At 50.2% G+C, this 18242-nt stretch overlaps 1 protein-coding gene across 6 annotated transcripts in view; it reads right to left on the minus strand.

Moving 5' to 3' along the window:
• LOC134543652 (meiotic recombination protein DMC1/LIM15 homolog) overlaps positions 1-18242 on the minus strand; it is a 67483-nt gene that overhangs the window by 42000 nt on the left and 7241 nt on the right. For 5 of the 6 annotated variants that reach the window (XM_063388389.1, XM_063388393.1, XM_063388392.1 and 2 more), the window contains one exon: positions 15252-15481. In XM_063388389.1, the coding sequence (XP_063244459.1) occupies positions 15252-15481 (230 nt within the window). The remainder of the gene's footprint in view (positions 1-15251; positions 15482-18242) is intronic. The other variant, XM_063388396.1, reaches the window with a different exon arrangement.

Genomic DNA, 18242 nt, shown 5'->3' on the forward strand with positions numbered 1-18242 from the left:
CAACATAACATCTTACAAGCAGCCAATAGATTTTCCTGGTTATCTACATCCAATGGAGATACATTGCGTTTCTCCCTAAAGCTCCTCAGTACTTCTGGTTTCAAAATTTTCCTGCCAAAGCTAATAAAACCAGTGAATCATAGAGAAAAGGTGCCATGGGTGCTTCACTTTGGAACATTGTGAGAAACAATTCCAGCTCTGATGCCAAAAAGTGGAAGAATGTCAATTTTACTTCTAGAAGATTATCTTCAAGAGCCATTTCACTACACTGAAAGAGAGAGATGAAATAGAAACTTCACTAACCAATTTCTTTAGGTGGGGTAACGTTTTCATGGCACGCTCAGCAACTGCAGTATTCCATCTGATTGCACAAAATTTCTTGGGAAAAATCTCTGATCCAGTTATTCTAATGTAATCTGCCCTCCTTGCAGATGTGCTTAAACAAATAGTAACTGTGCCTCAAAAAACTAAAAACGTCCCATTGTGTAACAGAAATTCCAGTTTTCAAAGCACCATGGACCGTATGAAGCCCACAGCTAGCATTTTCTAGCAACGATGGTGAATCTTCACCAAAAGTGTCTGTGATATGTATTTTCAACGCTAACAAAAATGTCCAGTTTACGTTGAGGGCATCCATAGATACTTAAAATTAAATGCACCTGTCGGTATAAACTGAACGTGGGAAGCACATGCTGCAGCACGTCCCGTCAGCAGGATAACAGACCATCTTGAACCAGTTTGTATCACGTGATTTGATGCCACTTCCGAATCCGATGGTAAATAAAAGAATTTGGACGTGGGAACTGTTCGTTATTTGCCATTCAAAAATAAAAATGGGAGGGGATACACATGATGCCACGTCAATGCAAGCTGATCAATAAACAAAAAACGTATTGCCAACTACAACCAACCAAACAAAAATTCCCTGATTTTTAAAAACATTCCCTGATTTTTCCCTGATTATTCCCTGATTACAAAATTCCCTGATATTTCCAGGTTTTCCAGGGTCAGTAGACACCCTGCTTAAGTTATGCGATATGCTCTTATGATGTTTACAGCCGTGGCCATGGTACATTTGCACACGAAAATCTGTCTGGATGAAAGTTTTGACAGACTACAAGGAGAGACAAAAAATATATATATATAATATAAATATATATATATATAAAATATATATAAATATTACCTAACAGGCAATTCTGACATCGAGTTGGCCATATATTGCTCCTGACTTGGACCCGCTAAATTCCATCCTACCAGGACACTCTGACATAATATAAATATATATATATATAAAATATATATAAAATATAGAAAAAAAATATATATTTTTTTTTTCTCTCTCCTTGCAGTCTGTCAAAACTTTCATCCAGACAGATTTTCGTGTGCAAATGTACCATGGCCACGGCTGTAAACGTCATAAGAGCATATCGCATAACTTAAGGTTCCTAGACTTGTAATTTTCATACTGCTGACGCCGACCGCCAATGCTCCTCTGTCGCATCGACCGCTATGCCTCATCAGCATCTCGCAAAAGCGTGTGCACCGAACGCGCCCGTGCACGCAGCAAAGGGTAGTGTGTGGGTCGAGGCGAACGCCATGCAACGAGTGCTGAGCCGGCGGAAGGATCCGGCCGGGTGTGGCATATCCTTCCGCCGGACTACAACAAATTATTATAATTATGTTTTCCACAGGTTTTTATTAAACATTATTTTTCATTAATTAATAATTCAGTCCTTGCAAAATCATGTTTCACTGTGCGATTTGTCCCAAACCTGGCCGGTTCAGTTTCCCGCGAAATTCACACGTTTCCGCGGGAGGGCTGGCGGCGGAGGGGGGTCGCGCGCGGCGACACAGGCAGTGTCCTTCGAGAACTCAACCAGGCCGGCAGCCTGCGCGCAACGCGGAACCTTCAACCTTTGCTTTCACCGACATGTAGTTTTCAATAGTGTAATTTCTTTTCAACCTTTCATGTACAGTTCCGCGGTCGGCCTAAATTTACCATGAGGTACTTAACTTAATTAAATCAGTGCTCCAAGATGAGTGTTCTACGTCATACGTAAGTAATGTGGGGAGTTTATGTGAATTTACGTCGGCGCTTCACGCCCCAACCTAGCCTACCGGCTACATAGTTTTGGCCCGCACGGGGCAGCCAGCAGGCGACGCGTGCCATCGAACATAATAACGATTCAGTCCCTGGGACACATCTAGACATCACGTAGAGTCGCCGGAGACACGGGCCTACGTGTCGCTAGCCCAGTTTATTAAGTGTAATGTATTAATGAAATAGTTGTTCGTCCAAGTGTTATCTGTCACGTCAGGGTTTATGTATCATCGTCGTACGGCATTGAGCCGCCAAACATAATAACGATTCAGTCCCTGGGACACATCTAGACATCACGTAGAGTCGCCGGAGACACGGGTCTACGTGTTGCTAGCCCAGTTTATTAAGAGCTAGGTAATAGTGAAGTGTATTGTTCGTCACGATATCGCGCGCCATGTCAGAGTGTATTTTGTAACTTTCGCATCACGTGTACAAGTCCGCCCCTCACGCGCATTAAAATCGTGAGCTGCCACTGAGGAAGTGAGCTGCGCGTGTGACTAGTCGCGTCGGGCAAACCGTTACGGCCAGAACGGGCAGCACCATGTATTGGGCTGTGCTGTATTAAATTCACCAACTAAACTTTGTGTTATTCTTCAGGCGTCCCGAGTGGCCATAACAGCTCGGGGGGCCCTACTGCGTTAACCCCTACCTCTAGCCACAAGGCCGAACCTTCCCTGAGATCACGAACCCGAACAAAATCACGTCTAAATAGTCAGAGGTAGCGGGGACGGCGTCAAAATGGCGCCTGACTAGTGTGGCTTTCATTATCTAAAAAATTATCTTTCAAATTTTTCAAATTTTTTGTGTTTCAAATTAGTGTACCAGTAAGGGCTCGCGTAGGAATAAAGGAAACGGACGCGACGCGCAGACAGCCAAAGGAACGGGCACCTGGCGATAGGCGCGCGTCGAGTTACGCGCCAGACGAGCATCAAGTTACGCGCCAGGCGCGCATCAAGTTACGCGCCAGGCACGATAACGGCTGTGGGAGTGGAAGTCCACGCGCCTCACACAGGGATCGGGTGGCGCAGCTGCGCAGCTGCTACGCGCATGAACATGAGCCGTGATGGAGCGGTAATCATAGACATGGAAGGGGTATTCCACGCATACCTTCTGCCAGGGCTGCCGATAAATCATGCCGCGGCAGGGATTTAAGCCACCTGCACCTGCGACACGGAGAAGAAGCACAAAACAGACTTTGACGACGGAAAACCAGGGCCGACGTCTACATTTAAGTGCGGCGCGAGGGGGTGTCATCGGCGGCCCGATGAGGTGGCGTTCTGCCATCAGTGCGGCACCGTGAGGCACCGCTCGTGCACCGAGGCCCGGGAGTTCCTCAACTTCAGGAATGGGCTGTTCATGTGCCACGCGTGCGAGCTCGCGCTGGACAGACCGTCAGCGACGCCGGCGGCCCCTATCACACCGCGCCCCGGCGGCACCCTCAAACTGCCGGAGTTCGGAGGGCAGGAGCACGAGGACCCCGCAAAGTTCCTACGGACATGCCGAGACAGGCTGGCACGATACTCAGTTCCTACAGATGAGTGGACGGAGAAGGTGTGCGATCAGCTGAGTGGGTGTGCCCTTGACTGGTGGGCCACAGCCGGAGAATACGGCATGGAGTGGGGCGACTTCGCCAACGGACTGGAGGAGCGTTTCAACGACGCCCGTTGCCGGGCCCGGTGTCAACAATCACTGTTCTGCCGGCCTCAGGAGGCGGGGGAGAGCGCGGAGGCCTTCATCAGGTCTAAGGCGCGGCTCCACCGACGGCTGGCGGAAGGAGAGGCCGACAGCAGCATGCTAGGGGTAGTCGTCCAGCTGATGCTGCCCGAACTGCAGCCATTCCTTAGGGCCGCCACCGACAGAGGACTGGAGACGTTCGTGCGGTTGGCGAACGAGGTGGAGCGCGACGTGCAAATCGTCCGCCGCGGCCGCGAGCCGTCTACCCACGGCCAGGAGCGTCGCCACCGATGTTGGCGGCCCCCGAGGACTCCAGGGCTCTGGTACCGTACGTGGCGCCAGTGCCAAGGCAACAGGGGGAGCAGCCGTCCCGACGCGCCGCAACCAGGGAAACCACCGGGGCACCAAACCAGGGGGCTCCGCGCTGCAAGTACTGCCGCGAGGAGCGGTACCACTGGCACTACGTCTGTCCCACGCGGGCAGCTGTCTGGCAAGCCCGCGGGGCGGGTGGTCCCACATCGGGAAACGCCCGCTAGGGGGTAGTGCCATGGCTGGCCACTGTCACTGGAACCCTAGCCCGGCCTCCACTGTCACCTCGGCACGCCCCGTCAGGACGGACGGGCGTCGCTCACCCGACTCGTCAGCGGCCTGCACCGGGTCGTCGGCGAGCCGCACCGGACACCAGCCAGGTGGCCCCGGCGACACCGGCAGCACCTGCGGTGTCCGCTGACACACCAGCACGCCCCGTCAGGACGGACGGGCGCCGCTCACCCGACTTGTCAGCGGCCCGCACCGGGTCGTCGGCGAGCCGCACCGGACACCAGGTGGCCCCGGCGACACCGGCAGCACCTGCGGTGTCCGCTGACACACCGGCACGCCCCGTCAGGACGGACGGACGCCGCTCACCCGACTCGTCAGCGGCCCGCTCCTGGTCGTCGGCGAGCCGCACCGGACACCAGGTGGCCCCGGCGACATCGGCAGCACCTGCGGACCGTCTGACGGCAGCGGCAGCGCCCCGGGAGCAGTGCGGTGAGTCGTTCCAATTAGGGCAGTTGGGACCTGGGGCGGGGCATTTACTCAGGATTCCTGTCAGGATGGATGGACAGCCAGTGCATGCCCTTGTCGACACGGCCGCCAGCCACACGTATGTGTCGGCTCAGTGCTCGAGCGTACGGGACATTGACTCAGGTGCGGAGGAGGTACAGTTAGCGACGAAGGGGGCGACAGCTCGTATTGTCGGTCGCGCGAACATCACCCTCTCCATCAGGGACCATGTTAGCCACACAACAGCACTAGTAGTAGAGGGGCTACGGGAGACGCTGATCCTAGGACTGCCTTGGCTGGCGCAGGAGGACGCCACTGTGGAGGTCAGGGAGGGGAGATTGCACGTTGGCCATCACGAGCGGCGCACAGTTTACAGTCTGGGCTATCGGCCACCCGCCATGCAGGGGACACCCATCACGCTCGCCGACCTGAGGAATGGTGTGCCCGCTGCCCGTGTAGAGCTCATAAACAGTGTCCTGTCCCAACAGCCACAGGTGTTTGCGGCCACAGACATGCTCCGCCGTACCACAACCACGGAACACACCATCCCCACCCGACCTCACCAACCCCAGTTCGTAAAACCGTACAGGTTCGGACCCACTGAGAGGCACGTCATCCAGACCCAGATCACGGAAATGCTACGCGATGGAGTCATCGAACCCAGTGAGTCGCCATACAACTGCCAGATTGTCATGGCGAACAAGAAAGATGGCTCCATGCGTTTTTGTGTGAATTTCAAACCAGTCAATTCAGTAACCATACCCGCCCCACCACCGCTTATCAACATAACAGACGCTTTGGCAGGGCTGGGCGACGCCTGCATCTTCATGTCCCTGGACCTCAAGTCCGGGTACTGGCAGGTGCCCGTACGTCCAAAGGACCGCCCGAAGACCGCGTTCACTGCCCCTGACGGCCGGCGTTTCCAGTTCTGTGCCATGCCGTTCGGTCTGATGGACGCCCTCGCGACCTTCCAGGCCATGATGGTGCGTGTGTTAGACGGGTACGCGGGGGAGTTCGCCTCCGCGTACTTGGATGACGTCATCATCTGGTCACGGTCGTGGGAGGACCACGCCCGGCACCTCGGCCTGGTCCTTGAGCGGCTGGCCAGACACGGCCTCACGTGCACCCCCCAGAAATGCCACGTGGGCGCGGCTGAACTGGAGTACCTAGGGCACATAGTGGACGCGGAGGGTTGCCGCCATCTGCCAAAGCACCTGAACCTTATTGAGTCCAAACCCGCCCCACGAACCCGCAAGCAGCTGCAGAAGTTGATGGGCCTTCTCAACTGGCTGCGCTCGTTCATTCCGCATTTTGCCAGCGTCACAGCCCCGATGACGGACTTGCTATCACCCAAGCTCCGGTTTCAGTGGACCAGCGAGGCGGACGCCGCCCTGGACGCGGTGAAACAGCAGTTCCGCGAGTGCCACCAGCTCGCCCGTCTGCAGCCTGACCTTCCCCTGTTCCTTCAGACAGACGCCAGTCAGGAGGGGATGGGGGCCGTCCTATATCAGGTGGGGGACAAAGGCGTGCGCCAGCGCCAGCGCCAAGTTCGGCCAGCCCGAGCGGCGGTACCATGTGAACGAGCAGGAGTGCATGGCCGTCGTTTGGGCTATGCGCCGCTACCGCCACCACCTTGAGGGCCGCCGGTTCACGCTGCGGACGGACAGCCAGTGTCTCCGCTGGCTGGACTCCGCCCAGGGCCGCAAGTCGAAGTTCACGAGGTGGGCGCTGATGCTCCAGAACTTCGACTTCGCGGTCGAGCACGTCCCTGGACGGGACAACCAGTTCGCCGACAAGTTGTCGCGCCATCCCGACCCACACAACACGTTTCAGGATGACCAGGACTGGGAGGGGCTGTTGCCGCCAGAGGGAGTCGCGCCGCCAGTCACTCCGGGGGAGGCGCCCGCAACCTTATTTCACATCCCAAGGGCCCCCGACCGTCCTGCCGTCTTGCCTGTGGAGACCCTGAGCGAATTAGTGGAATTCATGAAACAGGCCCAGCGGACAGACGTCCCCACACAGGCCGAGGTGTGGTCATGTGGGGAGCAGGCTCACCCCTACCACAGGTGCGTAGACGGGGTGTTGGAGACACGGGTACCAGGGGACATGGACGCCTGGCGCCTTCATGTGCCGCTCGGTGCCCGTGAGCAGGTCATGGGCTTCCACCACACGCACGAGCTGGCGGGACACCCAGGTGCGCACCAAACACAGTTAGACGTCCGTAAGACCTTCCATTGGCCGGGGGTGACGCGGGACGTACGGGACCTGGTGCGCCGCTGCCAGCAGTGCCAGCAGAGGAAGACGAGGCGGTCTGACAGGGTGGAGCAGCAGCGTCCCCGCCGGCCCCGCGACCCGTTTCACACCCTGGCCCTGGACATAATGGGGCCCTACCCGCGGACCACCCGGGGAAAGAGGTTCTTGGTCGTCATCACCGACATTTTCACCCGGTGGGTCGAGGCCTTCCCGGTGTCCAACGTGCGTGCCGGAACCATAGCCGCCCTGCTGGACCACGAGATATTACCGCGGTATGGTTTCGCGCGCGCCCCAGGCCAACCCCACTGAGAGGCGGAACCAGGAGGTCAAGGCACAGCTGCGGCTGAGGTTGGGGGGACGACCACTCCAAGTGGGACGTCCACCTGCCGAAGCTGTTGTATTGCCTCCGGCGCCGCACCAACGCAGTCACCGGTCATTCCCCTGCCGAGCTCCTGTACGGGAAGAACTTGGCGTTGCCCGGGGAAAGCAGGGTGGCCGATGTCGCCATGGGCACGGTGGCGCGCCCCAATCATGAGGAGGGGAGGGAGCACGCCAGACAACAGCAGGCCCAATTCCTGGCGACCCACACGCCCATTAGTAGTCACCTCCCACCCCCGATCCGGCCAGGTCAGCTGGTGTATGTCAGGCAGCACCACTTGTCGTCCGGGGCGCGTAACTTTTGTGCGGGACTGGCGCCCCGATGGTCGGAGCCACGGGAGGTCCTGTGGAGGACGGGCCCCTCATCATACGCGGTCCGGACGCCAAGGGGGCGGCCCGCTAAAGTGCACCGGGACGACCTGCGCGTAGTCGTGCACGGGGTCAGAGTTGGCCCAATGACCCCCTCTTCACCATCCCCCACACTCCAGGAAGCCACAGATACGCCGCGGGAAGGAGCAGCACCTGAACCCACCACCCGGGGGGACATGCACACGGGCGACACAGACGGGGGTAGCCCCGATCAGGCACATGAGTGCACCCAACCCGACCTCCGGGACACCCCGAGCAGGTCCCCGATGCCGCTGGCCACAGTTCCGCACGTCCCCGAGGAGGTGGGGAGTCCGTTGGTCTGGTTACCTGACGAGGAGGGGGAGGAGGTCTGTGAGGAGGAGGACGACGAGCCACTGTGGCCGCTGGACCTCAGCCTGGCGGACGCCACGTTCCGGGTGTCCGTGGACGAGCCCGAGGATGGGGAGGAGCCGGACGGTAGGGATAGAGGCCCCACCCGCAGACGTCGGGCCCTGGTCAGGACGTGCTGCGCGGACAACAGCGAGCCGGTAGAGTTCGCTCCTGTCCCCGCCGTGGAGGCGAGTTGCCCGACCACCCAACCGGACACGAGGGAACCTACCACACTCTGCCCAGTGGAGACCCCTACCAGCACAGTCCCCACCACACGACCACCGAGGGCCCGCCGACCCCCGGCCTACCTGGCGGAGTACGAGTGGTCCAGGTCCCCGTCGAGCTACTCCACCCGGGCGCGGCCCGTAAGGGGCGTTCCAGTGGTGCCAACACTCGTGGCCGAACCCATAGCATCCCCCCGTCCACGTCATCCATTCCACCACCATGCCACACCCCGACCACACTGACCCCCCCACCCACTTGTCACCATATTAAGCTAGAAGAGGCGCACGTCGCTGCCCAGTCCCAGGGGGGTAAAGGACACGGGTCAGGGCGTAACCCCTTATCATTCATTGAGTGGGAGAGGTATTCAGGGCAGAATCTTGGCATCACAACACACCACCACTCCACCGCGTAGTGTAGGGCTCGCAGTGCGGCGAACGTCAGTGAAGTGCTCAGCGTGTGAAGCGAGGCGTTGATGCACATAGCGGTCTCAGAGAAGGGGGGGCATTTGACGCCGACCGCCAATGCTCCTCTGTCGCATCGACCGCTATGCCTCATCAGCATCTCGCAAAAGCGTGTGCACCGAACGCGCCCGTGCACGCAGCAAAGGGTAGTGCGTGGGTCGAGGCGAACGCCATGCAACGAGTGCTGCGCCGGCGGAAGGATCCGGCCGGGTGTGGCATATCCTTCCGCCGCACTACAACAAATTATTATAATTATGTTTTCCACAGGTTTTTATTAAACATTATTTTTCATTAATTAATAATTCAGTCCTTGCAAAATCATGTTTCACTGTGCGATTTGTCCCAAACCTGGCCGGTTCAGTTTCCCGCGAAATTCACACGTTTCCGCGGGAGGGCTGGCGGCGGAGGGGGGTCGCGCGCGGCGACACAGGCAGTGTCCTTCGAGAACTCAACCAGGCCGGCAGCCTGCGCGCAACGCGGAACCTTCAACCTTTGCTTTCACCGACATGTAGTTTTCAATAGTGTAATTTCTTTTCAACCTTTCACGTACAGTTCCGCGGTCGGCCTAAATTTACCATGAGGTACTTAACTTAATTAAATCAGTGCTCCAAGATGAGTGTTCTACGTCATACGTAAGTAATGTGGGGAGTTTATGTGAATTTACGTCGGCGCTTCACGCCCCAACCTAGCCTACCGGCTACATAGTTTTGGCCCGCACGGGGCAGCCAGCAGGCGACGCGTGCCATCGAACATAATAACGATTCAGTCCCTGGGACACATCTAGACATCACGTAGAGTCGCCGGAGACACGGGCCTACGTGTCGCTAGCCCAGTTTATTAAGTGTAATGTATTAATGAAATAGTTGTTCGTCCAAGTGTTATCTGTCACGTCAGGGTTTATGTATCATCGTCGTACGGCATTGAGCCGCCAAACATAATAACGATTCAGTCCCTGGGACACATCTAGACATCACGTAGAGTCGCCGGAGACACGGGTCTACGTGTTGCTAGCCCAGTTTATTAAGAGCTAGGTAATAGTGAAGTGTATTGTTCGTCAAGATATCGCGCGCCATGTCAGAGTGTATTTTGTAACTTTCGCCTCACGTGTACAAGTCCGCCCCTCACGCGCATTAAAATCGTGAGCCGCCACTGAGGAAGTGAGCTGCGCGTGTGACTAGTCGCGTCGGGCAAACCGTTACGGCCAGAACGGGCAGCACCATGTATTGGGCTGTGCTGTATTAAATTCACCAACTAAACTTTGTGTTATTCTTCAGGCGTCCCGAGTGGCCATAACAGCTCGGGGGGCCCTACTGCGTTAACCCCTACCTCTAGCCACAAGGCCGAACCTTCCCTGAGATCACGAACCCGAACAAAATCACGTCTAAATAGTCAGAGGTAGCGGGGACGGCGTCACTGCTTTATATTAATATATATAATATAAATATATATAAAATATATATATACATATATATATAAAAGCTATTTTGTTTCATCTTAGTTGTGGAGGAGGTTTGGTTATCACTTGGCGGTGGAATGTTAAAAACCTGATAAGGCAATAAAAATTCTGCTGGCCACAATAGGTGGCTGTGTGAGGGAGATGTTGTTTCGAGATAATGAGCACAACAGCATCTGTTGCAGCCAGTAATTCAAATTTTACACTCCTTGATTTGTCTTCCGTGTTCATTCAGTTATATCATGTTACATTGGGAACAATGCACACATTGGCAAAGTTTAATCAAATTATATAAATATATTGACGTGTCCCAACAACAGCATACGGTGCTGGAGTGGCTTGAGGTGGGGTGAATTCCCCCGGGGTGTGACGTCCTCAGTCGTCACTGCTGAATAGCTCCTGTAGTCGGGCAGTCAGCCGGGCAGAGAGGGGCAGCAGCCTGCCCTTTTGCTGGACAGGGGAACAAGGAAGAGGAGGGGAAAAGGTCCTAGAGCGTAATCCTCGAGAGGCCACTCCATGGGAAGAGGGATTCTAGAGCGTAATCCCAAGGGCCGTTTCAGCGAAGGATTACAGAGCGTAATCCCGAAGGCTGCTCCAGAGGAAGGAGAGAAGGGGGGGGGGGGGGGGGGGGGGAGAGAGAGAGAGAGAGAGAGAGAGAGAGAGAGAGAGAGAGAGAGAGAGCAGAAAGCACCACACCGAATTCTAGACTCCTGCTTTTATTCCCCCAGATTTCTCTGGGATAAAGATCTCTGACTGGTACAGCGTAAGCCACGCTTACCGTGTTTTCTCGTATAATCATCGCACATTTTATTCTAAAATCAAGTTTGAAAAGTAGGGGTGCGACGATTATGTGGAAAAAAAATTTTTGTTAGGTAAAGGTATTCATAAAAACAAAACCCGTTCATGAAAAGTATGTTTATTTAAAAAGTGAAGATTAAAGGAGCACACCAAACAATTTAAATTAATAAGTCGTGCAACAAAAACCTTTCTTCAACTTTAAATAGAAAAACCCAAAACTCTAATGCGAATGCAAGCAGTGGCGAGGCGTGAGGTTTACATGAGGGGAAGCAATAACTCCGTTCACACCAAAACATGATGAGGTTGAGGGGGGGGGGGTCTGTAGGCCCTCCGCCGGGAAAATATGGATTTCAAGGTACAAAATGGTGCTATTTAAGTAGTTTTCTTAACTGAACATTGACTATTCCACAGGTAGAAAAATTGACAATTTTTTTTAATACATTATTTTTGAAAAATAATGATTGACTTAAATTATTCTGATAGTAAAATACCTACTCTACATTACTTATATACTAAGTGGGAGTGTAGTATCATCGTACGCCCACAAATCCCCCACGCACTGCCAGCCAACAGCCCGCGGGAGAGATGCGCGCGCCCCGAGAGACGACCGCCGACTGAAACGCGACATCGCCACCTGCCGTGCCGAACTGTACCGGACATAGCCGAAGCAGTCGGCGGAAAAATTCCACCGTCTGCTTCGGCCATGTTCGCTCCAGTTCGGCAAGAAAGCGTTATCTTCGTAGCTTCTACCGCGTATTTTTCCAGCCAATCCCCTCCCTGAACCTGTGTACCATGCCACCCCCCTTCCGAAAGGAAACTACTGCGGCAGCCTTCCTGCTGAAAGCGATCCTACCAGCGCTTCTAAACCTAGCAACGCTTCTAAAACAGCATGTTTTTGTGTCAACGAGTTCTTTTTTTATAGCGCACAGCGCACAGTATTGGGTCCCAAGAAGATAGTGTAAAAAATACATACACCTAACTGCACGAGCCAAAGTAAAATACTATTCTGAATAAAATAATTATTTAAAAAATACAATGTCTGGAAACTGCCTGGGCAAGCACTGCTTGCCTTGCTTGCCCTGACGAGACGCCACTGAATGCAAGCCACTTGAATCTGACGTAAACTAACGTGTCTTAGTACACACTTGCCATGAAAGAATGCGGGCTATCAAATGTAGTTAACTCGGCACCTGACAGAGAGCGCACGTTGCATCCAATCGGCGAGATATCGATATTCGACTACGTGCGCGCGCTCTATATGGAAAGCAACATAACTAAACATGAATGATGCGCTGGCTACATTTTTATAAGCAGTACGCCGCGGTAACGCAGACAATCAGATAAAGGAAATACCGTTTAAAAACATCTTTAAAAGAAAATTTACACGTCGGACAACTTTGTATTTCCGTTAATTAAATAAATAAGTGGTAATGACCGAAATTAAATTTTAGATTATACCTACACCGCGGCGATGCAGACAATCAGATAAAGGAAATAAAGTTTAAAAACATCTTTATAAGAAAATTTACACGTCAAACAACTTCGTATTTTTCCATTAATTTATTAAGTGGTAATGACCGAATAAATGTTAGATTACTACTTAAAATACATAGTTTTATACGGAAAAGATACCTACACAAAGCGCTCGGCATCTACTAGCGGGACCAAAAACATCATGCGACGTTTACACGAGAAGTTTTTTTTATCCCAATTTTGACAGCCTAAAATCTGGTTGCGACGATTACGTGCGTGCGACCATTATACGATAAAACACGGTATATACAAGTCAGTTACATTATCATTACAGTCAATATTGACAGATTTAGCCTTTGCTACATGTTCTATAATATGTCACTGACTGTCCTGGTAATATGCTGATTTGGGAATCTCGGGATGCTCCCAACACGAGCGGAAGCCCGCTCCTTCCCTGAGTAATGCAACAATGAATCCCAATTATTTAAATTATGCAGCAGGCGCCATCTATTGGTGCCGGGTGCTTCACCATCTTACAGGATAACTAGCTTGGGCATAGATATTAGGTAAAATTACCCTGCGGTGTCTGGGGTAGCCATGTTTGTTTCAGGGATGAGCATGCAGCACTCGCACAAGGGGGCCCGAGGCCAAATGCAGAAATACCAGCAGAAATATTTAGTTACACAGCTAAAAATATTCGCACATAATACTGTTTAAAAATACTGATTTACACAAGTAATTAAATTAATAATACATACATTAAAGAACAATATTTTCTTTGAATATGGCCCGTGGTACGGTGCCCAACAATAAGCTCAAATGCTGTTGTGTTGCCCTCTGCCCAAATACTCCCTAAAGTCGGGGTGGCGTCAGGCGCAGGCTGGTCCCTACCGCCACAACCCGCCTATCCCTGCAGCTTGGCAGGGTTCAAACTGAGCCGCACACCGCCACGTGGAGCCCGCTCAAAGCTGCTCCAGCGATCACTGACTGCGCCTATGTCCCCAGAGTTGGGATAGCGTGATGTCCACCCCCAAGAAACAACTGTGCACATGAAAGTGCACGAGTGACCGAGAACATAAGAGCGCAAGTATGCTGCATCATTTCTACCTTTCCCTGCTGTCTCCTCTATCGGTTCCCCCACCACATACCTAGCTATTTCCCCTCATTCAATCAAAATTTTCGTAACGCTCAAAAATTGTTAGCCCCTCAACAAAGAAGTTTCACTTTAAAAATGTTGTTACGTGAAAGACAAATATTTCTATATCTACTCTGCAGCATCTAAAATAGTTCAACAAATTAACAGACCTCAATATTGCTATAATTTATTTCCGAATGTGTGTGTTGCAATGCGGATATTCTGCATACTTCCTGTTTCTGTTGCTTAAGCTTAAGATCTTTTAGTGTGCTTAACAGAACAAAGAATTGCCTGAAATCAACAATGAATTACAAAGACTTACTGATACATTGAATTTTTATTCTATTACTGAAATGTTCGCTGATATGAAAGCACGAAAAAGTAATTTTAAATGATTATTGATTATTAAGTTGTTCAGTATTAAGTATGTTATATTTTAAATTGTTCAGTATTTTGTAATTTTTAAAACAACAATTTTTGCTAATTTTTTTTGAAAAGTATAAAGGAATGTAAATTACCTTTTATTGAAAGAAATTTTTTTAAAATTTCTTAAAATTCTGTTAAAAATCACTTAGTGTTGTCCTATTCAAACAGAGTTTTATCTCTTAAAGGTTTGCAGTCTTTTTATTTTTTTAAATAGCGAGGGGTTTGAAGAGTTGTATATTAAGTAATAGGGAGGGGTCCCGACAAAATTAATTGCCCCGGGCCCTAATTCCTCTCGACAGCCCCGGTTACATGAATAAGAACTTTAAACAGGTCTCTACAGAAAAAGAAATTAATACTGAAAAGTAACAATGGTCTAAACCTTAAGCACAGTAATAATGTGTAAAAATAGTGTAGTGTGTATGATTTATAGTGTACTGTTTCAAAATCTTTCCCAGAAATAAATTCCCAGACACCTTCACAATTAGGTGTCCCCATTTCAAAATATACTATGCCACTGGAAAGAACATATTTTGACAATTATGCATACACACCATATTTATTTACAAAAAAGCTTAATAATTTTATCAGTAGCCGCCACACTAATATTTTATTTTCTTTTGCTTATCTATAAGATTTACCCCCAAAATTTATAGCATATACTTACTTAACACTGCATAGCTATGCACTCTAAAATTAACATGATTATAACTTGTTTCAAAAGTAGTATTTAATTCTTAAAAAGTGGGAACCATACAAAAATCATAATAAAAAGCTTTCATTTTATAAGCTGAAAATATTTGAAGACATTGGTATTATATCTTGTATGAATGTTTAAATACAAGATAATAACTTCCAGCTATTGAATATTTCACAAATTAGCTACTGTTGTTTTAGCTTCATAAACAAATTTTAAGAACTGTATTGAGCTTAATGCATGAATTAGAGCTTCAAATGTGCTCATTTTTACTGGGTGCTAACAGGTTTTTATTGGTAACTACAGGTACCTATAATTTAAGCAACTGTTCCTGCATACAGCTGGATGCAGATAGGTCCTACACGTGGAACAAGATCACAGTTCTCGCTACTCACTCAAACTCCTGACTGCCGGTGCTGATGCGGAAAACCATCTTCCGCTTCTCGCTGACCTCCAGAGCTGTCATGAACAAAGATGGTTCAAGCTTTATGCACGCCTCCTTGATTTTATCCACTTTTGCTTCAGAGAATCCTTTGATTCCGCACAGTCTCTTGCGTGTGCACATTTGGATTCCCCTGATCGTGCATATCCCAGCTCCTTTCAGCTTCTTGATGTCTGCCACATTCTGGACACAGTGCAGACAGCTTAGGTACAGCCAGGCTTAAAACATTAACACCTTAGTCTATTTATTACGTATGGTTATTATTCTGTAATCTATACTAATATTATAAAGCTGAAGAGTTTGTTTGTTTGTTTGTTTGAACGCGCTAATCTAAGGAACCACTGGTCCAATTTGAAAAATTCTTTCAGTGTTGGATAGTACATTTATCAAGGAAGGCTATAGGCTATATTATATTATCAATAACATTAGGGATCCTTACTAAAAGTCCAATTTAGAATCAAATGCGTTGGAGGGGGTTAGATACAACATGCAGTACACGTACGAAGTGTATGTTGACAATGCCGCAGGCGCTAGAAGTTTATTTCCTATTGCCTATTAACATTGTTGCCACGCACTAGATGCCTTATCATTCTTAATTTTCCCATACAAGTAAAGAACACCCGTGTGATATTAACAATGAAGCAATCAGTACCCTCATAAAAGTTCAATTAGTATTTAAATACTTTTATCACTTTAAATCGCAAACCTAAACTATTGTTTTTTTTCCTCTCTCTGTGTTTAATTTGTTTTTATTGCCCTTTTTTTCAAGTATATATATTTTACAGACTTGAAACAGTAATGTTCCTTATGTTACGCAGGATGGCATTTTCCGAAAATTAGATCCCATGGGTGGAACCAGGCAACAGTGGGTACTTTGTCTGCATGAGAACAGGATTTTGCATTGTTCATGCCTTCTGCGTCTCCATTGCAACGGGCATCGCGCAGCAGTGGCGTACCCACAAGGAGGGGCATGTATAATGAGCGGCGCAAGAGTGATCTGTCTGTAGACTGCCGTAGCGAAGTACGGGTACATCAGTTGTACGTTGCGTGCACGAGTCGGGAAACCATCGGTGCTATTAATTTTCTCTCCGGTACATTATACAGCATTGTAATAAATTATCACTGAATTTTTTTTTATTTACCATTACTGTAAATGGGAGATGTGGCTTAATTTTTTTTCCATTAGTATAGCCGTACGAAGCCGGGTCGGGCAGCTAGTAATCTAAATATATATAACTCAAAGGTGACTGACTGACATAGTGATCTATCAACGCGCAGCCCAAACCACTGGACGGATCGGGATGAAATTTGGCATGCAGGTAGATGTTATGACGTAGGCATCCGCTAAGAAAGGATTTTGATTAATTCTACCCCCAAGGGGATAAAATACCACTCACTCACTCACTCATCACGAGATCTCTAAAACTATACACCCGATTGACTTGAAATTTAGCATAGTTACTCATTTTGTGATGTAGACGCTCACTAAGAATGTATTCTGCGGAAATCCGATCCCAAGGGGAGTTTCGGGGGCGTAGTATATCAAAATTTCCAGTTTTTGGTAGGAAATCACCATGGCAACGGCTGTTGCTTTGTTGATGCTTCATTCGTCTCTATGGCAACGACTATTTCATTGTTAGTGCAGTCCTCATCACCGTTGAAATTTTGGCGGGTACTTTAAATATCAAAAATTGCCTTTTTTTTCAAGTATATATATTTTACAGACTTGAAACTTCACAGTAATGTACCTTATGTTATTATCGCAGCATCTCGGCCGCAGTTTGCATCACTTTTTCTCCCTGTAACAGTATGACTTTTCGTACTAGCGAACACTACCCAAGCATCTTTCATTTCTCGGAGGCTAGCATAGGAAAGCTGTTTGGCACCACGTCGAGGAGCATATTACAGTCATCGGTGACGCCTCGGGACGGTCCACACGACGCCTTTCCCAGGCGACAGCAAGTTTTGACCCCCCTTCCCCTATAGCCCCCCTGTGGCTTCTCGGGAACTTCAACCCGGAGCATCGAACTCCAGTGAACCCGCGCAGAGTACATGGTCTCTCCAAGGACATACGCCCTTGTCCAACAGAGCCATCAGCGAGGCCTAGCGGCAGCAAAAATCCCTAACCTAGCTCTGTCCGCTGGTAGCGAGTGCGCCCAGTGCACTCTAGCGGACGTTTCTATGACCCTCCAGGCGGTTTCTCATCTTGGCCGCCAGAACGCACTACTCATCCCTCCCATAAGAGACAGCTTGTCACAATCGACTTTGGAGGCAGTCGCGGTGCGATTGCGACCTTAATTCGCCCGCGAACATGGTGAGAGCACGGCGAGCGTTTTTGCAGTCTGCTTCGCCCCTTCGGGCATCTCCGGGTACCTTCGGGCCATACCTTCCCCCCTCCTTCTTGGATGGGGGCAGTAACTTTCTTTAATTAGGCGCACCGACGCCATTTTTGAACATTCGGCGGGCAGCATCTGGTCAGTACGGACCACGCGTCGCGATTCGCGAGAGTCCATCCCAGTTGTATTTCAAGACTTGACACTACGACATGTAGTCTCGAACGTCAAGGCATTGATGCCTTAATTTTCTTATTAAATTTGGCTGCCTTTTTTTGATCTAAATTATTTCTTCACCTTTCTCGTCATGGCTACCGCGGACTTCCGCGTCGGGAGTTGCCAACTCTACTCCTGGAGCCAGCTAACGTGACTTCACCCTGCTGTTTGGGTAAATGGTCATCATATTTCCCCCCTCCCTTTTTTTTTGCCTTTCCCTGGGCGTTTTCTTGACCAGACTTAGCCGCCTGTTAACCAGTCTAAGCAATTTGAGACTTTGGTTACAGGCGGGGTGCAAGAATTAGAATGGAACTTCACTACCAAAATTAGCAGTCCGTGATTGGGCTCATCCAGTCACAAGTTCTCTCCCCACACCGGTCGACATACAAGTTTCT

Source organism: Bacillus rossius, chromosome 1, assembly GCF_032445375.1.
Source record: "Bacillus rossius redtenbacheri isolate Brsri chromosome 1, Brsri_v3, whole genome shotgun sequence".
NCBI lineage: Eukaryota > Metazoa > Arthropoda > Insecta > Phasmatodea > Bacillidae > Bacillus > Bacillus rossius.